Source organism: Mastacembelus armatus, chromosome 5 (assembly GCF_900324485.2).
Source record: "Mastacembelus armatus chromosome 5, fMasArm1.2, whole genome shotgun sequence".
NCBI classification, from domain to species: domain Eukaryota; kingdom Metazoa; phylum Chordata; class Actinopteri; order Synbranchiformes; family Mastacembelidae; genus Mastacembelus; species Mastacembelus armatus.
Window position 1 is genome coordinate 23,639,287 of NC_046637.1, and position 26,626 is coordinate 23,665,912.

Here is a 26,626-nt window from a genome sequence, read left to right on the forward strand (position 1 = left end):
GCATGCATGATCAATGGCACTGAATAAAAAAGAGCGGAGAAAGACAGCGGCATGGGGGAGGGGAATGAACAAGTTAGAGCAGTGTGAAAAGATACGGGTAGAATAAAGAAAAAACTCTTGGCTTTATTTCAGATTGTGATATTAAAGTATGTTTTTGTGAGTATTTATTAAATTCAACCTGACAAACACAAAAGAATGAAGAGGTCAATAAAGAGGCAGGGATTTTTCCTGTTTGAGTAACTTTGACAAACTTTTTTCTGGTGAGGGGGGGACCGACTATTTTAAACAACTATTTTGTCAGATTGTTTAGTCTGGTAAAGTACATGTGAAGGCAAAATCCACACAATTGTGCTGGTGGGTGGATCAGTATGTGAGAGAGGATATCGATATGTTCACATTGCCTGCTCTCTCTCCCTCTGTCTTGTTGTCACTCCACCACCATGACACACTGCGATAGTTGGTCCAATCCAGATCTTCACCACTTTTGTTTCCTTGACCACAGCTGACCCAGTGTGGGAACCTATTGTGTGCGTGTGTGTGACCTTTGACCTGCCAGGGCCTGGGACCTGTTCTCCAATACCAGAGGCAGTTTGAAAGATAAGCTCTGAAGTGACTTCACAAAAAAAAGTTATGAAATTAACTTCTGATCATCTTGAAAACTTGTAGGTCTGTCAGCCATATGCTTCAGTAGCAGCAGCAGCATTTTGAGCCAAAAGCCATCATTTGCATTTGATGCAAAATGTAAACAGGCTGTAGTTCCAGGAAGACCTCATTGAATCAAATGCAGTTAATGGATAATGAAAAAGAATATAAATGGAATGTTTGTTGATGGCTAAAAGACAAACAGAACAAGCAAAAAAAAAAGGTCTTTTAAAGCGGAAGCCAGGAGGCCATTTTAAAGTGCTCCATTTGCTGTGGGTGTTTTTTCCACCTGGCAGGTGGTGAGCCAAAGAAATCATTACATGAGAGAGGAGAAGGGAGGAAACAAGCACACCTGTGGTTGCGCCAGGAGCCCCACCTCCATTCTCCGATCACAGTCACTCCATCCCCCCAGGGGAAGGTGTGGCAAAAAGGATAGAGACAAAGGGAAGAGAGAAAGGGAGAGGAAGGAAGAGATTGTATGGGAGATTTGCAGGCCTCTTCAACAGTTGACTGGGGGTTGAGTTAACCTTTTATTAATCGTGTGTACACAAACAAAGTGGACTGATGTTGCTGGAAGGCTCTGAGAGGCTTCCAAAAGGCGACTGTGGGCTTCTTGCAAGCACAAAGAGACCACAACTTATTTACCTTCATGACACAGGTCTATTTCTGCCTGTCGGTTATATGAGTGTAAGCAGCAGCAGAGATTTACACTGTAATACCACACAGGCGGACAAAGACAAGGAACCACAAAGGCCTTTGGTTACAAATCAGTGGAGACCTAACACTTAAAGACAGATTGTCAATACTGCACTTACCACCACAGAAACTGGTATGAGAGTCACAGTTTGTTAAGGACTGTCTATCCATCACTGTAGCGCTGAGTGCATTATTAACTCTGGGATAACTAATTATCTGTTATCTCTTGTCACATCTACAATGCTTTGCTTGGCATGACATTAAATTACAGCATCTATTCAATTCCTAATGAGATGTTTATTCAAAAGTGCTACATACTTAATACCTCTAAAGAGCTTTTATTCACACTTTTGTAAAGTGTACTTCCTTGGTTAAAAGGCAATATTGATGATGAATGCACTGTTTAATTATATTTATGTATACCATCCTCTGTGTTTGCAACTTCACATCTGCCCTGACCTATTTCACAGTGAGCTGATGTCACAAGCACTTGCTGGAAATGACATAATAACTATACGGATTAAGTCACGACCATCTTTAAGACCATCGTGCCATCCTAGAAGAGTGGACTGTGTGACTCATCATCTCTTTGTCGGAAGACATGCTGCGGGTAATGTAGTGTTAACACATGATGGATTTCACACCAGGGCCTTGGTGAAGGAGAACAAAAGAAATAAAGGGTGTGTGAGGCAGAAGTGTGTATATCTAAAGGACAGAGAGGCAGAGAGAGATGGTTGGATGGAGGTCTTTTCAGGGGGGAAGGTCCAAGAGAGAATTTTGTTGATGGTAAGAAATCTATCCCACCTCTCTCCACACTACATTACAGACACTAAGACTCGAACAAGTAGAGTTGCGGTGCGTCTCTGTATCTCTTTTAATCTTTTTTCCACTCCCCCCTCCATTTCTTTTCACAGGACCTATCAACGCCATTCCTAGCTGCTATTTATAGAAGACCACTGTGCCCCCCGTCCTCCTGCCAGAGTGTAGATCTGTGTGAGTGTGTGTGTGTTTCAGGAGGAACCTCAAGAAACCAGTTCTTACTCCTAATCTGAATGTGGTGTGATTGACTGAACAGGATACATGGGAAAGCCACTTACAAAGATGTGTGTATGTGTAGGTGTGTGCGTGCGTGCGTGTGTGTGTAGAGGGAGAGATGAATGAGGCTGATTTATCTCACCTGTCTAGTTGTTTCCGGTGTGTGTGTGTGTGTCTATCCACAAATGACTGCTGAAATGTATTCCACGAAGCCCTGGGAACACACAAATCATCCCTGGAAAGCTGGAAAGTATGTCTATTGCTCTGGATGTGTCTGTGCATGTGCATGTTAATTGTACACACTAAAAGTGGATATAGTGAGATTCCTATTGTACTAGCACATGGTTCAGTACAGTACTGTTTTACTTGCATGCTGCAGTGTGCAGGCCCAGGCTGTGATCATTGATTTATGAGCTCACAGTTAAATTGTGCTCTGCGGTCTAATTAGCAACTGACATATTAGTTCTTCACACCATTATTTTTATGCATTTGAAGGGATACTTTACTCTTTGTGTAAAAGTATGGCTTAAGTAAATTCATGGATGCCTTTTTAAGTGTCTATCATCGGTTTGAAGTTTTCAGGTTAGCTTAGCTTTAATGCTAAACTAAGCCAAACTTGCCCCTGCAAAAAAAGATATTTAAATCTTCTGACCACTTCCTGTTTGCATGGCCTCACTGTCACAGCTGCAAAAGATCCCCAGTAATATTTTAAGATTTCTGGAGGCGATCAGCAGTCTTCTAATAAGCTGATGTAACCATGTAAAGTACTTGAATCAACAAATCAAAGGTCAGCTTTATTAGAGTGTGAAGGAAGGGGATGTGAAAATTGATACTATCTGACAGTTACATCATACAGATAAATGTAATAGTGAGAACACGAGGGAGACAGAACTGATGCATGAATAAAAAAGAAAGAAAAAAAGATGACGTGTCAAACTGAACTAAAACTGCATCAGGAGTTAAACAGGGCAGGTCGAGCAACAAGCAAAGGGTATATGTATTCTCATGTATTTCAGTTTACTTTATGTGTCTGTGTATGTGTGTGCAGCTGTGCGGCGACAGAGTGAAGGGAGGAGAGAGCAGAGGGGGTCCATTGTGGGTCTTTGTGTGGCTCAGATTGTCCTCTTCTCTGGGAAAGTGGAAACTCAACACTCCTCTCCAGAGGTCTGGTTACCAGGTGAGAGAGAAGGAAAGAAAAGGGAAAAACAGACAGAGAGTGAGGGAGGGAGAGCTGCATAGGTGTGGAGAGAGAAACAGAAAAAGAGAGGCAAAAGAGAAAAGACCGTAAGATTTTGAGCATGAGAGCTGGAAAGAGAGCTGGACACTGAGAGATCAAGAGATGAGCACAGAGATAGGACAAAACAGAGACTGAGAAAGAACAAACAAAGAGAGGCTCAGATTTTGGTTTAAATCCCACAAGGCTCCAAAAGTGGATGATCAAAGTGTAATAGTCCTGAGCAAATTTAAAATGCATTGCGTGCTCTAACTCATTACATGTGGCCTGTAAATAAAGAAATAATGGGAGTTCAAATGGTATTATCAGTGTCCTCTGTGCAGTGAGACCACAGCCATAGATGACTATAAAAAAATCAGATCATGACCTCAGCGAGTCATTCAACGAGTTTTAAGCAAATACAAGAAATGAAAGTGAACATGTCACACAGTAACACCACAGTTGTGACAGCTTTTCCACAATCAAACATGAAACTAAACCGAAATCAGTGGTACCCTTTTATAACTTAGTTATAAGATAACTCCTCCTAGTGGCCACTTATGAGACTTTTTGCATGGTACCAACTTAATTTCCTCCAACTCTTCTCATCCTCAGAAAGGAAACAAACAAGCATCACACATCTTGTATTTAAAAATGTACATTTATTATAAACTATACATATACATATATATTTGCAAACATCAACTTTAAGCCTGAACACCAAAGTTTGCAAATTACAAAGTGGAGCTACACTATAGCTGAAAAAAAGACCACTCAATTTCCAGACATGTTCCAATTTGAGTCTTATACTTTAAGATTTGAGTCTTATACTTTAAGATGTGTGTAATAATGGAAAGATTTAAAAATACAGCTAAAATAACTGATGTTAAACATGGGGATGGAAACATCTGATATGAATTTAAAATAAAGAAGTCCAACCTTTTCCTTGGACCAAATATACTTTTGATTTTATCCACAAATTTCACATTATTTGTAAAAACTTTCCCTTTTTGTACGTACAATCACATGCATTTCCTTTTTTTTAATTATATATATATATATATTTATTTGGTTGCAGTGACCAGTTAAGCTGTAGTTAACCGTTACCTGATCTGTTTCCATGACGCTAAAACAAAAAATAAATATCTCATAGACCTTTGATCAAACTTTTATACAGTACTATTTTTGACGTGCTTATGTATGAGTAGGAAAGCAATAGCGGAGAGGGCGATGGGGAGGGGAGCCACAGGAGTGAACATGTGTGTTTGACAGGAGTGTTTTTGTGGATGGTTTCTCTCTTTCTCCCCTGATATTGTCTGGAGTGGATAGTGGAGGCGGTAGCTCTGAGAACAGCTGCTTCTGACAAACACTTTGTAAACACTGTGTGTGTCACTTGGGGATTGTGTGTGTGTGTGTGTGTGTGTGTGTGTGTGTGTGTGTGTGTGTAAATGTGTTGGATGGGTAGTAGGACACTTTAAAAATTTGGAGAGGAATCTACCCATCTACCTAATAATCATTTGGTCTTTTCACATGGTCGTTAGAGAGATGAGACCTCTTTTGCTTTAGGAGACATCTGCCCATAGTAAAAAACTAAATAAAATAAATACATTGACACATTTTGAACCTCTTTCTAACAGTGGCTTTGTGTTTATATGCCAGAGCAAGCTATTCAGCTCACACTCAACCATGTCTTTAGCCGCTTATGCATGTGTATTCAGCCATGCACATGCATATGTGTATATGTCTATCCGGGGTGCGAATTATCGGGGGATTTGAGGGAGCGTTTGACTCCCCATGTTAAGGCTCTGACCCTCCCAAAGACATTAAAATAATAGTATGAGGGCAGTTGAAACATTTACACATTCATCATAACTTCAGTCATAAATGCTAAACTTTATTTTCCCAAAGAAACGTCTAACACGAAATCAGACACCCGTAAGTGGACCATATCCTTTCTAATCTATAACATGAGCCATCAAAACACTGCGACATGTGTTGAAAGCCACCAGAGTGTGTAATAGGTAGCGCTCCATCTAGCTAGCTATTAGCTATCTGCTACTGTGCCTAATTTATAAATGTCTTCATTCCATTCATGTCAACATGCTTGATTTGCTACCTGATCCTTTGTGGAAATGTGGGTAGTCCAGTTGCTATACCACTTTGAGAGTTAGTGCCTTAAGAGATCATGCTTAATGTCTCACTGTAGGCTTAGATTCAACATGAGCAAGAAGAAGGCAGGAGTGACCCCTGGATGCTGTGTATGTGATGTAAACTTGTGAACTGTGATAATAAAAGTTGATTAGAATCACAGTTTACTCAAGCATCTGTCTGCTTTGTACAGTCCAGGTGACCCCCTATAGCTGACCCCACCTCCCAGTTGTCACTGTATAATTTGCACTCTGTGTATATCTATAAATGTGAGTACTTGTGTGTGCATGCACATGTGTGTGTGTGTGTGTGTGTGTGTGTGTGTGTGTGTGTGTGTGTGTGTGTGTTTGCATGCTAGCATCACTGTCCTCCATTATAGGCATAGTCTGCCTTGTTGTGCATGACCAGTCTGTTCTCGACAAAGTAGAAGCTGTCTGATCGGGTCTCGTAAGGACACTCCACCATCTGATGGACTGCAAAATACAGAACGCATCCATGTCAGTGATCCCAGGAATCTCTGCCAGCAGAGACCTGAAAAAGGAAGGTTAGTAGCACTTGAGGACCAGGGTTGGAGACCCCTGGCCTAGATATTCAACATAAGGTAGCAATTTCTTACAGGGAACACTGGATCATCTAACAAACAGTATATTTTGAAATAATATTATATCATTTTTAAAACAGCTATAACCCATGCTATATAGCTATGGGTTTTGAAAGCAGGACTTACCCAGGCTCTCAGATAGCTGAGGGAACTCGTAAATGTGCTCACAGGTGTTACGGCTGTTTGGGATACAGAAGCCAAAGTCAAAGTCAAAGCTCTTCAGCAGGTGATCACGGAAGTAATGCCTCTCAATCATACGGAAGTTGTTTAGGGGTCGGTTTCCAATGGTGAATTCCACCCTATTGAATAACAGGGAAAAAGAGAGATGTTACAACAGCAGGTCTGTTCTTGTGTAATTACAATGTTACTACAGGTAGAGGTCTGTCAGTTTGTGTAGGTGAGAGACAATGCTGTAATTGTTTTTATTGTTTGTGTATTGTCAGGGTGTTTTTCCAAGGTGTGTGTTAGTGGTGTATGAGTCACTCACGTGGCTCCCACAGTCCTCAGTCGCAGGAAGGCTGGTGTAAACTGGTAGCGTACAAATCGACCTGCGCTGGCGTCTGCCTCTCTGTTCTCCTCGTCATCCTCTGACAGCCACAAGTAATTTTGCATGATGCACACAGGTGAGTATTCTTAATCAGAATAACAAGCAATGACATTTTCTGAGCCTGATAACCTGCTTTTTCAAATGAACTCAGCAGGAGTTCATACAGTACCTGCATGTGGTGGTTTAGCAATCTCAAACAGGACAGTGCCAGTTTCCAGGTCTCTGATCTTAAAGCGTACAAAGTCGATGTTATATATATTGTCCTCAGGTTTACAGAGGTATCCTGCAATAATTACAGACAGACATCAGGAGATATAAACAATGGAATCACAGTGCTAAAGCATAACAAACAAAGCATTTTGACATCTGCAAAGGTAACATGCAAATCAGTTTGCCTTTGTTAACACGTAGATGACAAAGTTTTGCTTATAAAGACACGCAACTTTGCAGACATACATGCATACACCGAGCACACGCCCCCAAACCTTAAGACAAAGCTTTAATGATGCAGAGTGCAGAGCTCCTGTGTCATTACAGACTTATACAGCAAAACATGTGGATAAATAAAAGACATTATGTCTATCATTTAAACTCATAAAGACTGCCCCTCTCTCATAGGACGGAAATTGAACACTGAGATTAGTTTTCCTTTAATTTCCGTCCACATTTTATGTTGACTCAGCAGCTGTAAATATAAGCTGCAACACTGAGCTTCCATTATTATTATTGTTTTGTTATAATGACCATGTAGAAGATCAGTCTTGGCTGTCAGAAAGCTACCTGACAGTCCTGACGTCATTATATGATCTTAAGTTAAAGTGACAGCAGGTAACATTTAGCATCACAGATGTCTCCTCTCATTAAATCTCCACTGAGCCGCTTCACACCATTTGTTTGTGATGTCAGATACACATTTTCTCACATAACAAATCTAAACTATATTACTCGTAGTCACGTACGGTTTGCTGTATATTTATGTGCAGATTTGATGTGTTTGTAAACAGCATTATGTTCTCATAGGTAATCCAGCACATTAAGCATCAGTGGGTCCACGTTAACAGACAGCACAGAGACTCAAACCTCGCGTAGCCACCCGCAGTCCTAGCACATCCTCCGGCGTGATGGGTCCACTCTGTGCCCGCAGGTCTTCCTCCGTGACGGGCCTGCTGTCCACCTGGCTCCTCCGGGACTTCAGCCTCTTCAGAACCCCTCCGCCAGGCTTGCGGTTCCGCGGAGGAGCCGCAGTGCCGTGCCCGCCGCCGGAGACATTTTCAGCAACAGGCGCGTCGCTGCGGGCTTTGGCTCCGCTCATCCTGGACTCTCCTCGGCTCCTGTCTCTGGTTGAAGGAGTGTTTTCTCAGCCTCTCCCCCCTCCAGAAGGAGAAGATGGCGTCGCAGATGTCGAAATGTCGAGACAAGTGTCGGTGACGGTCAAGCGCTTGTTTTTGTAAGCACATGCTGCACAGTTGCCATGACGACCAGTCCGGTGAGCCGGAGGGGGGCGTGAAGTTCATGGAAACGACCACCAGGGGGCGATGGACACAGCCCATTTACTCCGCACTGGAAACCCTGATGTGCTCTAACAGCTTAATAACACACGTCATGTGTCTCTGAATTAACTTTGGCCAACTCATAGACATCTGAAACATGTTAAGGGCCCCTGTTTAGACTCTACGTCTTTGTAAGTCTACAAAGTCTGCTTAGAAGCTAAACTAGCTGTCAGATAAATGAAAGATTATAAAGTTAATGTACAAAGGAACAAAACAGACACACTATAAGTAAAGCACAACTGAGGCTACATAAGTATATACACTCAGTTACTCCCCAGCACTAATAATGAGCCAGAAGGTGTAGTTGATTTTGACAGGCCTATTTCTGTGCTTTATTAATGCACAATCTCATTCTCCTATATTGTGGGAGTGTGTCAAAGAACATCTCTTACGAGCAGGCAACGCAAATCAACGCTGTAAAGGCTCAGGTGTCATGCAAATGAGGGTTTACTGCTTTGGGGCTGAAATGCACTTCCTGCTGTGGCTTCAACACTGCAAAAAGCTGTGAGCGCTGCATGGATCCAGATCATTTTTGCTCTTTCAAAAGTGGCGTTTCGTTGTTAGAACCTGTTTATCCACCCCATTCAAAAACGTCAAAGCTAACAAGAGTTTGCAGAATACTTCCGGTACGAACTTTCAAAAGAAAATAACCTATTGCAACACTGATTAAAGCCTGGTGAGTCACCCTCAGCCAATTCACGAGTTTGTGTTTTATATTTTCTTCGCCAGGATATATGGAAACTTTATGGATGTTTTTTGTGCTTGGGAATAATTTTCATGAACCAGGCCCAGCATTGATCATCTTCATGTCTGTTTACGATTCAGCTACACTAAGTGTTAACAATGTGAGAAGTAGGTTGTAGTAGTTCGAGTATTAGCATGCAAACCATTCAAAGCGCATTTTATAATACTTACACTGAGAAATGTGCAAATATACCACAAGTAAGCTAACTTATTTGTAACTAACTAGTTTTATTTTTTATCAACACATTTTCTTTTCTGATATTAAAAGATGTTTCATCTGCCAAAACAAAGTTAAACATATTCACAACAGACTCTGCTTTGTCATTTTTTTATGTTTTGAATGTGTACACATTTACAGATTTCAGCTCTTTGACTAAGCTGATTAGGGCCCTTGTTCCTGCTGGGTCCTATTGTGGATATTGTTTTCCCACATAAGCAACACTTCTGGCAATCAACCACAGAGCCTCTCAGTGCTTGTCTTGTTTAATCATCACTGTAACTCAAAGATGTATCTGAACTTTCCTTTAGTGATGACTACAGCTAATTGAGCTGAACACTTAGTGTCGCGGTTTTATTTTGAAGTGCACTTCCTGTCTCGCCGTGCGCCGCTGCGTGCGCCTTGACGCGGAGCAGCGTGGCTCGGCCTGGGGCAGCACAGGGAGCGTCCTCTGGGTGTAGGAGCGGCCTGAGGTCTAAACACTGAGACTGACTTGAACAAACACGCTGACAACAGCTCAGCAGGCGAGACCAGCGCGGAAAACTCAGACACTCACTTCTCTTCTAACTTCCTCCCGCTTCCTTCTCCTGCCTGTATGACTGCGTGAAGACACAAGGTAAATAAAACACTTTCTAATGGGAAATAAACGTAACGAATTATTTAATCCAGTAGGTTAATGAAGCTGATATTCACAGCAGGTGTACAGTCTTTAGGGCTGTGTGTTTTCCTGGCTGTGTTACGTAGGTTACGTAGATATTTTGGATAACGTTATATCCTGGTGTGAGTATCCGCATATTTTTTACTTAAAAAAAACAACAAAAAAACACGCAGTTTCGTTCACACTGAATTAAAGTTACATGCATTTATCCTAATTTCCTTTTCTCAGCCGGACACACTGCACTGGTTCAACGACTGGTAGTTCACTGTCGATGCGTTTATTAGTAACTTATTAACAATCTGAAATGAAACATATCTACTGTTGTGACGTCTGTCTGTCGTTGTATGTGCGCTGCACGTCGTTACATCGCGATGCTCGGCTCCCTAAGACTAAACTGACCCCCAGATTAAGAGGTCTGCAGCCCACAGCATCACTGAAAGAGGTGCATGAACAATAACGCTGCTCGTCCAGACGGAAGAAGTGTAAGATAAAGAAATGCAGAAGGCATGTACAGCTGCAGCAGAGGGATTTTCACAGTCCATGGATGTGACCTAAATAAGCAGGAGGAATCATCTATCAGCCGAAGCTTTATCTTCTAGACAGTGTTTGTTTCGCAGGAATTCAACTGTAAAGAAAAGGAGAGGAAAGCAGCAACAAGCAGGACACATTGTTTACCATTATTTACTCTCACTGGGTGGTGTAATAATGCTTTCAGTCCTATCTGATCCCATTACACAATATCATGCACTCCCAGAGGTGCTGTGTCTGCCTGAACAATCAGAAAAGGATATTAACAACATAGAAGAATGTCATGTCCCCTGCTCTGACTGTTTGTCTGGGATCAAACGCGTTTTTCAAACCAGCTGTAGATTGATAATGTAGGAGTGACAAAGTGAGCATTTTGCTGACACACTCTGCTGCACTGCATTAAAACTGTGGGGTGTGGAGTTACCGGTTTGTGCAAAAGCCTTACAGGTCAGACGAGATGACACGATGCATAATATGTCTTTTGTATTTAGTGTAACACATTAGGTAATATTACTGTTATCTGTTTCACATGGAGTGCACACTTGGTTTCTTAAAGACGTGCCAAACCCAACCAAAATGCTCATGTAACAACCGTAAAACTTGATTATTTTTCAGTGGTTCAGCTGATGTGACTGTGTCATTACTGAAGATGTTATGATAGATATTTGTGATTAATTATCAGGCCCCCTCCAGTCTCTGACATTTATCTCTGTATTGAGTCCTATTTTAGTATTTGTTTTTCTGTTAAGTATGGTTTTAAAATGGCAAGAGTGAAGGGCATCACATTTTATTTCCACTGTCAAATTAGTTGGTGTAATGTCACACTTCCAAAATATTTTTAGCAATGAAGGCAAACCAAATAAGAAAATGAAAATGGTTGCAAGATGAATCCCTTTCATAGTTTCTGGTGTTTGTTCAGTGTGATTCTCTTTGCCCCTGTAGAGATAGTGTGTGTTCAAAAATCTTGACCGACCAGACTCACCCAGTCTTCTTTGCAACAACATAACCAGCTGGTTGTGTGCAGTTTTTTTTTTTCAGTGTAAATACAAAGTTTGGTACATGTCAACATCTCTTTTTCTGTGCTCTCCTTCAGCCACTCAGTTATGGAGAGCTCTATTGAGACTTCCAGGACTGGAGACGCCTCAAAAGCCAAGCCGACTCTGCCACCCAAACCTCGGCTCACTCCCAAGCCCTTCTCTCTTCAGAAGAACAACACGATCCGCTCCATCCATGCTCCAAAGGCTGTCACTACAACTTCTAAGTCAACAACAAGCCAGACGGAAAAATCTGAGGTCACTAATGTGCCCAAACCAACTCTGACCACCCCTGCTCAGAGGCCTCCCCAAAAAACCACTACCTCTGAGTCACAACCCACCCCTGTTAGTGTGCAACTCAAAGATCAACCAAAAGCAACCAAAGAAAAAAAAACAAGTCCACAGGGAGATGACACTCTCGATTCTAGTGTAGCTCTAGGAAAATCAGATCCAGCCTCTCAAACTACTCCAACCAAACAAACACCCAAATCCACACCAGTCCAGAAAGAAGATGTCATTCAAACAAACCACAAAGAATCTGCAGATATTGTGACAAATTCACAACAAAAAGCCAAAGAAAAGAAAGGAGCTGAAACTGTCACTCAAAAGCCTGAAGAATCAGCTAATGACAGTTCCTCTACGGCTAATTCAACATACGAATGGGGCGGCACAAGGAAGCGTCTACCCTCAGAGCTCACCTCAAAGTTTGAGTCAGGTGGTCCGCCCTTGTCTCCTCTGCCCTCCCCATCTAAAACTAACACCAAATATGACGTAAACAAGCCAGTGACCCCGGATCCAGAGCTGAGCCAAACAGCTCCAGAACCGTCAAACAAAGAGAGTGATGAAGAGGCACCAAAGGAGAATTATACTGGAGGAGGTAGTATAAAACGCAGAATCAGTCTGCTGTTTGACTCGTCGTCGAGGCCAGAGGTCATGGTTAAGAAGGACGAGCCAGAAATTATAACTGGAGGTGTAAAGGAGAGAATTAAAAACTGGGCTGCTGAAACAAGTTTTGAGGCTCCAGAGAAGAAGCCTCAGGTTACACTCCGAAGTCGCTCTAAGAGGTGGGTGAGCTTCCATCTGTGCTGTTTGTGTTTGATAGCATGTGTAGACATGAATAAAAAGAAAAGAATATTCTGCTGCAAGTACAGCCAAGGAGGATGTTCATGGATGGCTAATGACACACACAATTAATTTGGGGGTAAAATTGATTTATTCGTTGTGTGTGTTTAGGTGGGAGCTTGCTTTATGTTTTTTTCGTCATGAGGTTCAGACAGGAAAGTTTGAGCAGAGTCTTTTTTGCTTTGTGTTAAATGTGTACTGTGTGTTGATAATTACAGCAGCATGGTAAATGAATAATATCACATTCAGTCTCAGTGTCCTCAAATAGTGCATTTAGATAAGTGCAGTAACCAGGCCACTTCAGAGCTTTGAGATTAGATGTCTAATCTTTTACACAAGTACACACCTGACAGCTGAAGAATGTGTTCACCCATTTTCTCCTCTCACCGTAAGATCTATCCACTCAGGTTATTTAGATTCTATGAACTCTTGAGTACCACAAACACACCTTAAATATATTCAAGGTGAGATACATTAGAAATAGAATTCTTACAGATGAATTTCTGAAAACCTGGAAAATTAAACCAAAAAACAATCTGAATGGCTAGGTAAAACTAGAGGTAAGTGAAATGTGTTTGATTTATTTATTTTTTTGTCATTTGGAAAAAAAAACAAAAACACAAATTCAACACAGGCAAGAGACCAGACTCCACATTTAGAGACTTTGGACAGAGATTTAGCTTACAGACAGGTCTCAATCTTCTTGTCTAATTCTGACAAGGAAGACAATGAGCTTATTACCCAAAAGTTTTAACATTTTTACTTGTGCTTGATGGCTTAGTGATACCATTGATGTATGGAAAATTCTTTTAAAGCAAGCAGGTTCAATAAACTCTGATTTTTCACCTTGAACATCTGCTGTCTCCACAGCTTTGACTCAGCTCCAGCTGCAGAGAAAACACCCAAAATGCCACCTGTTGAAGCTCCAACACCGGAGACATCGTCTTCACAGACTCTGCAGCCATCTAAGAAGATCTTCACAGCCAAACAACCTGCAGAGACCCAAGCAGAAACATCTAAAGATGTTGTAGAGAAGCCATTGGAAAGCTCAACAGACACACCAGGTGAATCAGAGCATGACAAATCACCAAGGGCTGAGGTTCAACTGCGCAATCGCAGTCCATCTACGGCCCAAACCGTCAGTGATGAGCAAGACTCAGCCTCAGAAAGTGGTCAGTGTGCGCTAAAGAGGAACAATGTCAAACGTCGCTCTGTTCGTTTTGGCATAGTGGAGACAGATGATGGTGAGCCTCCAGTGATCCTGGGCTCAGCATCTGAATCCAGCTCAGAAGAAGAGACCTGTGAGGACCAAGCTGAGGTAGGCACCACTCCTTCAGTGCCTGTCTACAGAAGAGTTTTTCAGAACAAGGGTAATGAGGCCCAAAAGCAAGAAGAGAAACAACAGAAACATCAGGAATTTGAAAAAGCACTGAAAGCAGAGGAGAGCGCACAGGCAAGACTGAAGTTTGAGCAGGAGCGTAAACTGGAAGAAGAAAAGGAGAAAGAAAAGGCAAGGCAGGAAGAGCTTAGGCTCAGGGAGGAGGAGAAACAGAGAGAGGCGGAAAGGGAAAGGGAGAGGTTGAAGTTGGAGGAAAGGGAGAGACTTAGGAGAGAAGAATGGCAAAGAGAAAGGTTAAAAGAAGAGGAAAGAGAAAGGACACGACTGAGAGAAGAAGAGATGGAAAGAGAAAGACAGATGGAATTGATGCGTCAGAAACTGAAAGAGGAAGAAAGGGAGAGGGCAAAGCAAAAAGAGGAGCGACTTAAACAAGATCAGGAGGAGAGGGCAAAAGAGAGATTGAAGGAGGAGAGAGAAAGACAGAAGCTGAGGGCAGTGGAGGAGAGATTGACTCATGAACATATGGGACACACATTGAAAGACACATTGAGAGTGGAGGAAATCAACAAAGAGAAACAAAAAGAGGATGAAAAAGAGTGGGTGAACAATACAGCGAGTTTGAGAGGAGAAGAAGAGAGGGAGAGAGAAAAGGAGTTGGAGTTGATGTGGCAGAGACAGAAAGAGGAGAGCAGAGAGAGGGCAAGGCAAGCAGAGGAGAGGCTCAGGCAGGAAGAGTGGGAGAAAGAAAGATTAAGACAGGAGGCTGAGGAAAGAGAGAGGGAGAAGCAAAGGAAGGAAGCAGAAGAAAGGATGAGGGAAAGGGAGAGACAGGCAGAAGAAGAGAGACAAAGAAGGGAGCTTGAGAGGAGAATGCAGCAGGAAAAAGAGGAATTGGAGAGAATAAGGCAAATAGAATTTCAGAGAGAGGTGGAGAGAAGGGAAGAGGAATGGAGAAGACTGTTGGAGAAAGAAAGAGTGGAGGAGCTGGAGAGGAAGATGCAAGAGGAACTGGCAAGAAAGCGAGCACAAGAACTGGAAGAAAAGTTAAGACTGAATGCAGAGGAAGATTTTGCATCAACAAATTTGCAAGAGAGAGCAGTGGACAAACCAGAGTCATATTTAATCAACTTTGACTCTGAAGATTTACCTCACTTCCCCTTAGCAAAAACCTGCCAGCCCACAGAGAGTCAAAACAACGTTCTTTATGACGACTTCTCTGTCAGAAAACCTGTGATCGAGGTGGAATTTGATGATTTTTCAGTCAAACCAAAGAGATGGGGCTCACAGCCCAAAGCAAAAACCCAGCCTGTCCAAAGCTGGGAAGTTGACAGTATAAATAAAGATGAGATGGAGGCACTGGTGCCCCTGCATGTCAGCCGTCAGGAAAATGTACTCTCAGAGCAGGTGGCAAAACCAGACAGCCCAGAGCCCACGGCAGCCATGGGGAGTCCAGAGGAGGAAGAAGAAAAGGAGAAGGAGGTGGAAAAGGAGGAGGGGGATGATGATGATGATGATGATGATGAAAGTCCAGGGGAGATACAGCTCATCTACTATAAGGTACGCGACGAGGAGAGGGAGATTGTTAAGGAGGATGAGGTGGATATAGAGGATATAGAGGAAGAGGACTCAGAAGATGACATGGAGGAGGTAAATACAAAATGTCCTATTCAGTTCATTCTTGATTTTTTTTGTTGTTGTTATGAGCAGCAATGTATGAAAGGCTTGTTCAGTTACACAGAAATATTGAGGTTAAAAGAACAGAACAGACTAGAGCGTACATGTAAAAGCAGTTATATATTTCACCACTGAATCACATCAGTCTGAAAGCCACACATGCCTCACCTGCACCAACACATTGCCATTCCTGTAGAGTGAGGATAAATATGTTGTCATACTTGCTTCAGCCTGATCGAGTCTCGATGTGGATCATGTGTTTGTGTGAGTAGGTGTGACACTGACTAATGAATCAAGCATGGCCTAGTATCCACATCTACATGCCATGCATCAGTAGTATTATCTGCCCTTGCTGAGAGCAATAGCTTATTCTTCCCATACAAATATCACAGCAAGTGTGAAAGATAAGTGTTGACCTAAGAGGTGTGACACTATATTGAATTTAATTAAATTTGCAATTTCACATTGCTGCCCCTGAAGTTGATAAGGAAAGATAAGAACTTCTTTTCATGTTATCTGAAATGCATACAGTTTTGTGCGAGGGCAGGACTCCTTCCAGTACTTTTAGTGAGTACACACTCTCTAAAAACACATTTTTTCAGGCATCTGTAACTGGACATCAAGCTGTTTGAACTATGCCTGGAACTATACGTATTTAGGCATGTGGATATATGACAGTCAGAAATCTGACAGGAAGTGGGGTTGCAACTTCCTCTGCATCTGCGTGTTTCGAACTTTCAATATGTTCACATTTGTGCATAGAGAAAATACTTATTTTTAAAGAAAAAAGCAGTGCAACAGAAAAAGGAAAGACGAGCAGGTAGAGGAAGGATGGACTATTTTATGTGGGCATCTTGGATGGGTTATTTCCAACAGCTATGGGTGAGTCTTTGTATAAGGAGATCTCAGCTAAAAGATGCTTGTGGTTTTGCAATGAACTGCTGAGAGTGAGGTGAGAAGATTGCTGCAACATCTCTATCTGTAGAAAAACAAATGTGAAGTTCAAATCAGCAGGCAGTTAGCTTGGCATAGAGAGTATATATGGGAATTCAGACAGTCTGGCACTGTTCAAAGATAACATACTCTGCTCACCAGCACCTCTAAAGCTATCTAGTTAGCATTTCTTTAATCCATACAAAAAAGGACAATTAATTAAAAGGTTGGAATATCACAGGGAAATATGTATGTATTAGCCACTGCTGATGGTACCATCTGTTAAAAAAGGTACATTTGTGAATTTCAATTGATGTATTTATTGTACTTTAGAATGGTGCAAAACCATTACATGGAATATAAATCTTGTTGTTACCTTCTAAGCAAATAGAGTTGTGAGGTCAGTAGTTTGCCAGACGCTGGAGAACATTCAAGCTAACTTGTATTCAAAAGTACACGTCATCTCTGTACTGCCTAAAACAAGGAGTCCGAATCAGCTGGGAGTGTAATAGTCAGCTAATGTTGCTGGAAAATTTTAGTCAACACAACAGTGTTAACCTTGTTAGAGACAATGGTATCATTGACCAGTGACAATTACAGCCTAGCAACACACACACACACACACACACACACACGCACGCACACACACACACACACACACACACACACCCACGCACGCACGCACACACACACACACACACACACTTAAAAGGCCTGCACAGAATTTACAGTGCCAGATTAAGTATAGTATATGAGTAAATGAACAGGTATTATATTTTGTTAAATTAAAAACAAAATATGACACAGAACTTGATCAGACTTTAAGAGGAGTCAAAGCTGCACACACAAGCAGTTCACGGTAAACAGAGGAAAGAGCTGTGGTTTTGCATAGTGAGAGTACATACAATATGAGTGAATGAACAGCTGAGAGGTCCTTGCCAGTCAAGACAGATCAGTTCATCACCTGTTTGAACATGCAACATTTTTGCAGAGTAAACGAAAATACTGAACTCTGCAGCCCGTAACTGACTGGGCGTGTGTGTGTGTATCTTTGGGGCATTGTGATTCTGTTTACTGTTTGAACACTTTAGCAAACAGGCCATAACCCACATCAGTAGTCAACTAATTTAAGGGGCAGTGCACAAAACCACTTACCTGCCATAAGGCCATTTGTATTGAAGGTTTGTTGGTCATGTGCGTTTGAGTGCATCCTTGTTTTCACCACTGGGTGGCACTGCAGCTCTTAGAAAGTGTACTTTATTCCGCACCACAGAAGCCAACGTTGATGCAGAGCACCTGGCACTGCAATAAAACAAGAAATAAGACAACTTTAACAACAGAGACACTATCGTGTGGCAGAGAGAGCAGTTTAATTTGACAGAGTAAAATGATGAAAATGTTTACTAAGCTATGCTGTCAACTGTACATCCTTATTCAAGCTACCAACTAAAAGACAGAAGCATGGGTGGATCTTATAGTGGGTAGGATCTATGTGCTATGTGGTCATCATGTCATCATGTCCTCATTTGGATCTGCCCAGCAGTGCAGCATGTCAAAATGACCATACATGGCGCCTCTGTCTGCTCTCTTTCTCTGTCACCCTGCGTTGACAGGGAGCCCATCACCCCCTACACACACACATCGTGTTTCTGGCACACATACACACAGAGAGGATGGGCTAAACCACCAACAAGAAAGTTCTTCTCCCCATAGCTCAAACCTTCCTTTAACTCTTCCTGTTTTCCGTTGATCTTTATCCTCTCACAAACCACAAAGGTCCATTCATTACCTGCATTTACCAACGGGAAGAGAGCAGAATGGGGAGGTACAGAAAGCACCTTGGCCCAGCCTGCCGCACCTTCCCTCCCTCGGGATTTTCCATATTCAAGCACAGACCTTCGTTTTGTTGTGATGTTCTGTAAAGTCTCTCAGGTCTAGAGGAGATAAAGAGGTGGTCTGACTCTGTACTGGCCTTTGGAGTGCCAGATATTTCCAACGCTGCTTTTCCAGGGTTTTTTTCTGAATGGAAAAAGGAGACACGATGTGAAGTGGGACATAGGTACACAAACAAACAGGCTTGACTGTGGCAGAACAAGTCTCAACAAAAGAGGGAAAGAGAGTGCACATGAAAAGAGGTAACACTTAAAATTGTTGTGTGGAGGACTAAAAGCTGCAATGCACATTTTTTAACTTCCATATTTTGGACAAAAGGAAGTTTTTGATAGAGACTTCTTTTAGCGTCTTTTAAATGGATTACAATGTGATGATGGCAAAGTCTTTTTTTGTGACGCCGTGGTTTAGAGTGTCACATCAATCGCAGTGAACACTACAGTGGAAAAGTGTTGTCACAGTACAAACACATGCCTGGTCAGATTATTTACTGCTTTACTGATAGCAAATAATACTGTTCCAGGAGGTTTTGTTGACCTGAACCATAGAAATATGGAGAGAGAGGATGGATCTTGCTCAAATGAAACCTGGACTATATCTTGTTTTCTATGACATCAGACGCCTTGTTTCTACAAAAGACAGTCTGTGTTCTCATTGCCTTCTGCTTATTGAAAATGACAACTAGAAGCCAGATCACAGACCTAGTTTTCTGACTCACCCACAAAATCTTTGACAAAGCTACACTTCAGTTTGTCCTAGTTCCTGTAGTGACCATAGTTCTGGGACACCAGGTGTGTGAGTTTTTCCAACCATGCAGTTCCTGGGAGGGAAACTGTCAGCTGCCCAGCTGCAGGTGGCAGGCTGGGTGGGCAGTGTAAGACGATCCTTGCAAGATGCTCTGGAGATGGTATGGGGCAACACAGAGGAGAAGCAAGAGGAGGAAGAGAAGGATAAAGAAGAAGAAGAGAGAGATGAAGGAGGAAGGTTTCAGAGGGCCGTGTCACCACTTCGTAGCTTTGCCAGACGTAGCAGGAGATCCCTGCAGCGCTTCTCTATTAGAAGTCGTCAGACTCTGCAGAGGAGAACCACTGAAACCTGCTCTGTAAGAGCTCATATATTAACTCAGAAAATTCAACATATCCTTTGAAATCTTCTGTACCTATATCCAGGTCAACTGTGAGGTATAGATTGGATTGATGAAAATCATTTTACATTATTAGTCTTTAAACGCTTGACTAGGTTATGTTAGTGGACATTAGGTACAATGATGAATGAACATTACGATTTTTAAGGCCTGGCTTCATCAAATTAATACTCATATCTTGGTGATTCAAAGTGTCATGTGTCCCATATTTCACATTCCCTATTCCAGCATCTTCATGCCTATGTGGAAAGGGAGTGTGGTAGGCAGTGGCACTCTTGTTTCAGGAAGGACACAGTTATCTGATAAAGTTGTCAGAATGTAGTGTTTTATCAGTACACAGGCATGCCCTTTCCCTCTCTGTCTGTGGTGTGTGTCAGAGATAATACAGAGGGCTGTAACAAAGTGTGACACAATTAGACATGGTTTATCCAGCTACGGCTGTTTATGTCTGTGCCCTCTATATCTGCATCTGACTTTTGTTCAAGTGGCTCACATCTGGTTTCTCTTAGTCTTGGTTGTTGATGTTTTAGTTCTTTTTCACACTTGAAATTGGGATTTCTTTTATATATGTACTAGGATACATACTATATTACACTATATATGTTTACAATAGTGCCCATTGCTTTAGATTACCTAATCCATCAGTCTTTAATTTTACATTTTATTTAAACAATGTTACAGAAAGTTTATTTTTAAAATGTGTGTTTAATATTTTTTATTATTTTCCTTTTAATTAATAGTAATCAGCACTAATTTATTCCAATTTTTTTGAATTAAATTAACTATTATAATTAACTATATCACACTACACATATATGTATATATTATAATACTGCTTTGTTACAGTATGTAAATTAGAGTCAAAAATTACAATAAACGTAATGATAAAGTAGCCTTCAGTTTATCACTTTGACTAGTAAGGCAACACAGAATATGCTCCGCAAAACAGAATGATATAGTAGATACATAGAGTATACTGTAATGTATGGGAACCAGCCTTATGCTTTTACCGTGTGTGTAGCCTGCATGTACCATGAAAAGACAGTTGTTGCCTGCATGTACCAGTCTGAGTGTTTGTCTCATTCTTTATATGTGGGTGCCAGTACTAAAAAAAGAAAATAACCTGCAGGATCTTTTACTCTTAATTTGATGAGCCATCAGTTTCCTTTAGTATAGATGTTTCTTTGTTCATGGTCTTCAACTTCCTGGATTAGAGTCACCTGTGCCTGTGGCATTGTTAGGATGAAATCTTCCAACTCGATTATAAATAAGATCCCTTACATTCCATCGACTACATAAAAAATTGGATGTAGGTAAACTATAATGAAGCAGAATCTGTCGTGACTTGTACTTCCTCCACCATTGTGAGCAAATACTCGTGTTTGGTCAAGTTTAGAGGTGTCTTTTTTTTTTCATGTTACTTGTGCCTGCATCTGTATGGAGGATTTCAGTTCTAAAAACGTGAATCTAAAAGAACGCCTCGATTGAGTTTTTATAGTGTGTTTTTGAATCTGTCAGTGCAGCTGTAGATAAATGCTGCACTAACATATTTTTATTTTAATATGGCACAGATTGCTATGTAATGTGAATGGTGCCAGTGGCAGTGACAAAGCAAGAGCGTCTATCAGTTTGCCTCAGCTTTACAGAATATTTTGCCACCGTTCATTGTTTTAGTTTCATACAGTAGGTGTCAACTTTGGTTCAAACTAATCTTCATCAACTGTGTTTTCAGCTGAAGTGGGCAGATGTTTTTAGCAAAAAAAACAATGATAAACCTTTACACTACATTACTAGGTCTGTGAAGATTCTCAGTCATCCATGTGAAGTTATCTAGAGGCTGAGGCAACTGGACTTCTAGTTTTTTAGAAACATTTCACCACTAATCTAAGTGGCTTCATTAACATGATGGAAAGCTGGTAGGAAACTAACATTTATCTTTCAGGTTGGTTTCACTCCATCCCTGGCCTATTTAGGTGAGTTTCCTATCAGCTTTCCCTCAGACTGAAGAAGCCACTTGGATTAGTAGTGAAACATTTCAACCTAATAAAACAAAAAGTCCAGTTGCCATGACTCAGCTTCTAGACGACACTACTACAGCACAACAGACAACAGTTAAATACGGTAGAACCTTTAGTAGCCACAGGCAATTATTGCCCTTTGGAGTTGTTGGAGCCCAAAACAGAGCGAAAAGGATGGCAAATGGATTTAAATTTGTCAGGTGGCTACAAATAGCATTTTCTCCATAGCAGAGTAATCTTTGTTTTCTGAAACACAAACTGTGGCTAGAAGTAAGATGTTACAGTCAAAGTAAAAGTTAACATTAAAAATGTTGTGAGCTGCAGTGGCTAGTTATGTTATAAAGGTAGGTCAGAAGCAGGGTAAGTGCGTGGTGGTGGAGTTCTACCACTGTACACTGTGTCTCTTTGTTTTTCCCTGCATCTGAACACACTCTGTAGTTATAGGAAAATCACCAGAGGCCTATTCATTTATGCTGCGATCCTGCCAGATAACAGGCACTGTGCAAATGAAGCTGTTCTATGAGTCCGCAGTCATAAATGAACTTTTGAAGGATATGAGCTGTGTATGAAATCACCGGGGCATGGGTATTTACTCAAGTCTTGTTTTGTATCCAGGTGACAAAGTCAGACAACACAGAACTGGGATCTGCCCCTTGACAAAATGTGAAGAGAGCTCAGAAGAATGTTTGTGAGGAGGTGCATGGTAGCTGCTTTTGTTTGGAGTATGTGTGTGTGTGTGTGTGTGTGTGCGTGTGCGCGCGCGCACACATGCATTCCAGCATGTGGGTGTGACGGCATGAGTGTGTTTGCTGTGTTTGTGTATATGTGTGAGCATACACACGCTCACAGTATTTATTGAGGACAGCCCAACCTCTGTGACCAGCTCATTAAAAGATGCATGCTTGGCTGGTCCTTAGTCCTCTCTCCCTCTGTAGTTAGAGATCTTGGCTCAGCATGCTGTCCATTCTCTCACCTCAGCTCTACAATCTGAAGTTCTAATATGCAGATTCACAGAAAAAAAGAAACATTTGAGGAGTGAAAATGATGTTTTGCAAATTATATTTCATGTTTTTTCTGGTGCAGTTAAAATCTTTTCTTGTTAACATCCTAATTTAATTTAATGTGTGTCTTTCTGTTTCACAGACAGAGGTTAATAGTTATAACATAAACGGAGACGATGACGACGCTGATGCTTTGATAGACAGTGAGCCAGACCAGCAGAATGGGGGCTATGAACAGATGTCCATAACTGAGAGGTGGGACACAGACTAAAACACAGTACAAACATTATAGCCTACAACAACCCTGATGGAGACAGTCAGGACCAGACATGTTTAAGTGTCCTCACTGTGTCTTGTACTAAATGCGAGGCTTCACACTGAGGTGATTTGATTCACAATGAGCACACCTATAAAACAGACGTTTTGCATGTCTTAATGTAAGCAGCCTATAGATGTGGAACAGAAGACAAATTTTATCTCTAGTTTCTTAGTGGATCAACCAGTAACAACCCAATCTGAATGTGAAAGAAATTCTTTTTGAGTTTTTCAGTGTTTTGTGTGTTTGCATGTGTGTTTAGACTTTGCAGTATAACCAAATAAAACATGAAATCTTGAGCTCCCTGTGCCCTCTTGTGGTTAACACAGTGCAACACATCAGCTCAGCAGAATGAAGGGTGATATTGGACTGAAGTTATTAAAAAAAAGCATCTGATCAATGTGCTTTGCCAAATCTTCTCAGACTGTGATCAAACATGTTTTTTGTTCTCTTCAGTCCAGAGCTTATCCCAGAACAACCTACTGAAGTCTCCTCTCCAGATGTTGACAGCACTAATTTTCACAGAGAGGCTGAGTTGGCTCCATTCCCAGAGGTAGGTGACTCCTGGTTTTTTTGGGTCAGCAAAAATATTAACATGCAATTTGGTTGTTACTTTGCATACCTGCTCTTTTACCCCTGAATTATTGCAGTATGGTAGTGTGTTGGTACATATGGGTAAATACAGCATATTCTGTTCATTGCTTGCACAGAACTCCGCTCCTCTGCTTGACAACAGCGCACAGAGATCCAAGGTAGATCTGGGAAGGAGGCGAAGTCGAAGCCGTCCTTCACGCTCGCTCCGTGTAAGATTTGCGCAGAAGGAAAGCCTGGAATGGAGGGATGACGATTCCACAGGTCATTACATCCATAATGTTAGAGCTCAGCTGGAGGGCTGGGGCTCAGTGATTCCTATCATTCAGAGTAAACAAGCGCTAGTTCCACCAAACAAATACACCAGTTATAAAGTAGTATCAAAATGTTAATTTACTGCATCTTCTCTGTTTTAGATGGAAAGGTGATATCTTCCAAGTTTAGAGATTCAGACTCTGATGAGGAGCAGCCAAAACCGAAGATAGTGTGTTCCCCTCCTCCCAGTTCTCAGAGAGTCCCCATGTTTCCTGGTCTGAACCCTGCAGCCCTGCTTGTAAGTTTAAATATGTGTATATGAATTTTTATCATACATTACATGATCGAGTGACGTGTACTTGATTTCCACCCCAAGGCACAAATAAAAAAGAAAACAGGTGGAGGTGGAGCAGAAGAAGACAAGGGAAACGAAGAGAAGGAAATGCAACAGGAGGAAGTAGCACCATCTCCCTCACAAAACTCCCGCTCTCCACGCCCTGCTGCTCGTCTGGCAGGGGCTGCACGGGTGCTACCACCAATAGGCGGCACAGACGGAGGGTATGAACATAGCAGGCAGCACACCTGCACAGATACTCATAACACAGAAGTGATGTGGAGTTGGTATGCCTTTTAGTTGACACTTCCTTGAACTGTGATTCTGTGTGTCATTCAGTGCCACCTCTTCTCCCGCTTGGCTGAAAGAACTGAAGTCTAAGAAGCGTCTTAGTCATCATGAGAGTGAGGCATAGCCAAGCACAGGTGAGCAATATGGTCATAATTAAAATATAAAACACATGGATTATTTGCAACAAATATAAAATCATACAGCTAGACTTTTGCTGATGCGTCTTCATATTACTTCAAATATAAATGTATATATATATATATATATATATACATACACACATAGACAGTATACTATGTTTGTCTCATAGCAATATGATACAAAAAAACATTTTGGATGAGTTTCTAAGTAGCAGATACTGGTGTAAGCACTTCGCAGCTTTCATAAAGTAAATGTAACATAACTGTGATATGTAGAACATTATAGGACTTGGCAGGATTAGTCATCAAGGGCCACTGAGCATGAAAATTTTGACATCTGGCTTATAACCTGAATTTTTGTAGGCGTGAAGGCATTTATTTAAAAGGACTGATTTTCTTCTGAGTCATAAAGACAGCTGAATGGGTTTGCAATAATAGAGAAAGAATGGTTTAAATGTTAACGGCATTGCTGTCAGTTACACTCGTGTTTTTTAATGCAGGCTGTGACTACACTGACGGCAAAGACAAAAACAGGAAACAGGCCATTATCTCTGCAACATTTTCTCTTTTATGATCAAAACTGCACAGTGGGTGAAGCTGTCCTTTTTGTACCTGGATACAGTTTGCTCTGCTTGATGGCCTTTTTACTTGCCGGCAAGATGGCTGTTTGCAGCCATATTTTGCTCCTAGCTTCACTGTTATCTTATGTACAGCTTAGTGAACAAAGGGAATGATATTGTATAAGGGTTGTGAATTTAAGGGCCACTTAAACAACCTATGCTAAAAATGAATGCACTTGTTACAGTTCAAAGTACTTACAGATAAACCTATGCAAGAAAAATTCTGTGAGCAATTCTAAATAAATTCAATATGTATTAAATATATATTGAACTTACTGTATCTTTCTTTCCTTTAGGAGACGTTGTGTTATTACTGTTGAAGAAGAATCATCTCAGCTGCTTGCTGTACTTACTCGATTTTGCACTTTAAGTGCCTTATTTTCAACCTTTACTGAAATATGCAGGAGGGGACTTGAGGCGTTTGCTGAACATAGAGGCCATCAATAAATTTTCATTTTGTAAAGGAAATATGGTGCCAAGGCTCTATGCCAAGACTATGATGTGTTAATGCCAAGTACAAGTTTTATTGGCAGTTATGCCAAGTAGGGAGGGTGAATACCCCAATGTAATTTAAAGCAAAGCCATGGACTGTCTTAATGTTTGAATGTGTAAGTCCTATACTGAAAAGGACTGATGACACTAGGCCTTCAGTGTGGTATGTGCCTTCAAACAAACACATGCACTGTATGTACAGGAAATGCTAAATATAATGGATGGATTAAACCTTGTGTGTATTTAGTTTTAATTGTACAAAGTGCCTTTTACATTGTTTTATCAATCACAGATTGTTTCCAGAACAGGACCTAGCACTTTAAGAAATAACAAATTACTGTCCATACAGCACGTCTAAGCAATAGAGTAATAATCAAGTGCATAACTGTAGTAACAGGGTCATGTAAAGTTTTTTATAATACCATTAATGCCTTTTTTCTCATCAAAATGAATTTGCTGGTTTTATTAGAACATCCAATAGCTGGACACAGCACCAGCTGTAAGCCAAGAGGAAATTTTAGGGGATGTGTGTAAAATCTTTAACCCAGAAAAATTAATCTGCCTCATCAGCTTTGGGTTTTTATGTGCTCTTTAAGGTTAATGAATGACTGTTATCAATGTTTTAATAATTTGTGGTCAGCATACTGTATCATATGAGGTAATCTTGAGGGAATTTTATTAAAACTTTTTCTATGAAAACTTGAGTTTGGATTTTTATTGGCAAATATTGCCCTCATATTGTTAAAAATAAATGGCAGTGGAGCATAACAAATCATAAGCCTAGAGGTCAGCTAAATGTTGGAAATATTTATAACATAGTCTCAATTTTACTGTTAAGTTACTGTACACATGG

At 41.2% G+C, this 26,626-nt stretch overlaps 2 protein-coding genes and 1 long non-coding RNA gene across 7 annotated transcripts; 2 read left to right on the plus strand and 1 right to left on the minus strand.

Annotated features, from left to right (window-relative positions):
* The first annotated feature begins 1,953 nt into the window (after nucleotides 1-1,953).
* Nucleotides 1,954-9,476, plus strand: LOC113130888 (uncharacterized). 5 transcript variants are annotated; one of them, XR_003295742.2, is made up of 5 exons: nucleotides 1,954-2,623; nucleotides 3,422-3,550; nucleotides 6,159-6,278; nucleotides 6,779-6,958; nucleotides 7,903-9,476. It is a non-coding gene; the product is annotated as an uncharacterized LOC113130888 (long non-coding RNA). The 5 variants fall into 5 exon arrangements; XR_003295741.2 differs by having other exon boundaries at nucleotides 6,162-6,278; XR_004463087.1 differs by having other exon boundaries at nucleotides 6,159-6,958.
* LOC113130886 (protein unc-119 homolog B-like) lies at nucleotides 4,409-8,217 on the minus strand. Its single transcript, XM_026307856.2, has 5 exons — nucleotides 7,963-8,217; nucleotides 7,052-7,165; nucleotides 6,823-6,922; nucleotides 6,462-6,634; nucleotides 4,409-6,207 (listed from the first exon to the last, which is right to left on the minus strand). Exons 1-5 carry the CDS (start codon nucleotides 8,192-8,194, stop codon nucleotides 6,095-6,097), a joined length of 732 nt encoding a protein of 243 aa, XP_026163641.1. The 5' UTR covers nucleotides 8,195-8,217; the 3' UTR covers nucleotides 4,409-6,094.
* Nucleotides 9,477-9,817: 341 nt separating the features above from the next.
* On the plus strand, nucleotides 9,818-26,472 carry tnks1bp1 (tankyrase 1 binding protein 1). The gene is made up of 10 exons (XM_026305921.2): nucleotides 9,818-10,009; nucleotides 11,673-12,677; nucleotides 13,606-15,721; nucleotides 22,877-22,989; nucleotides 23,507-23,603; nucleotides 23,761-23,905; nucleotides 24,058-24,194; nucleotides 24,273-24,454; nucleotides 24,570-24,655; nucleotides 25,578-26,472. Exons 2-9 carry the CDS (start codon nucleotides 11,683-11,685, stop codon nucleotides 24,643-24,645), a joined length of 3,861 nt encoding a protein of 1,286 aa, XP_026161706.1. The 5' UTR covers nucleotides 9,818-10,009; nucleotides 11,673-11,682; the 3' UTR covers nucleotides 24,646-24,655; nucleotides 25,578-26,472.
* Nucleotides 26,473-26,626: the final 154 nt, after the last annotated feature.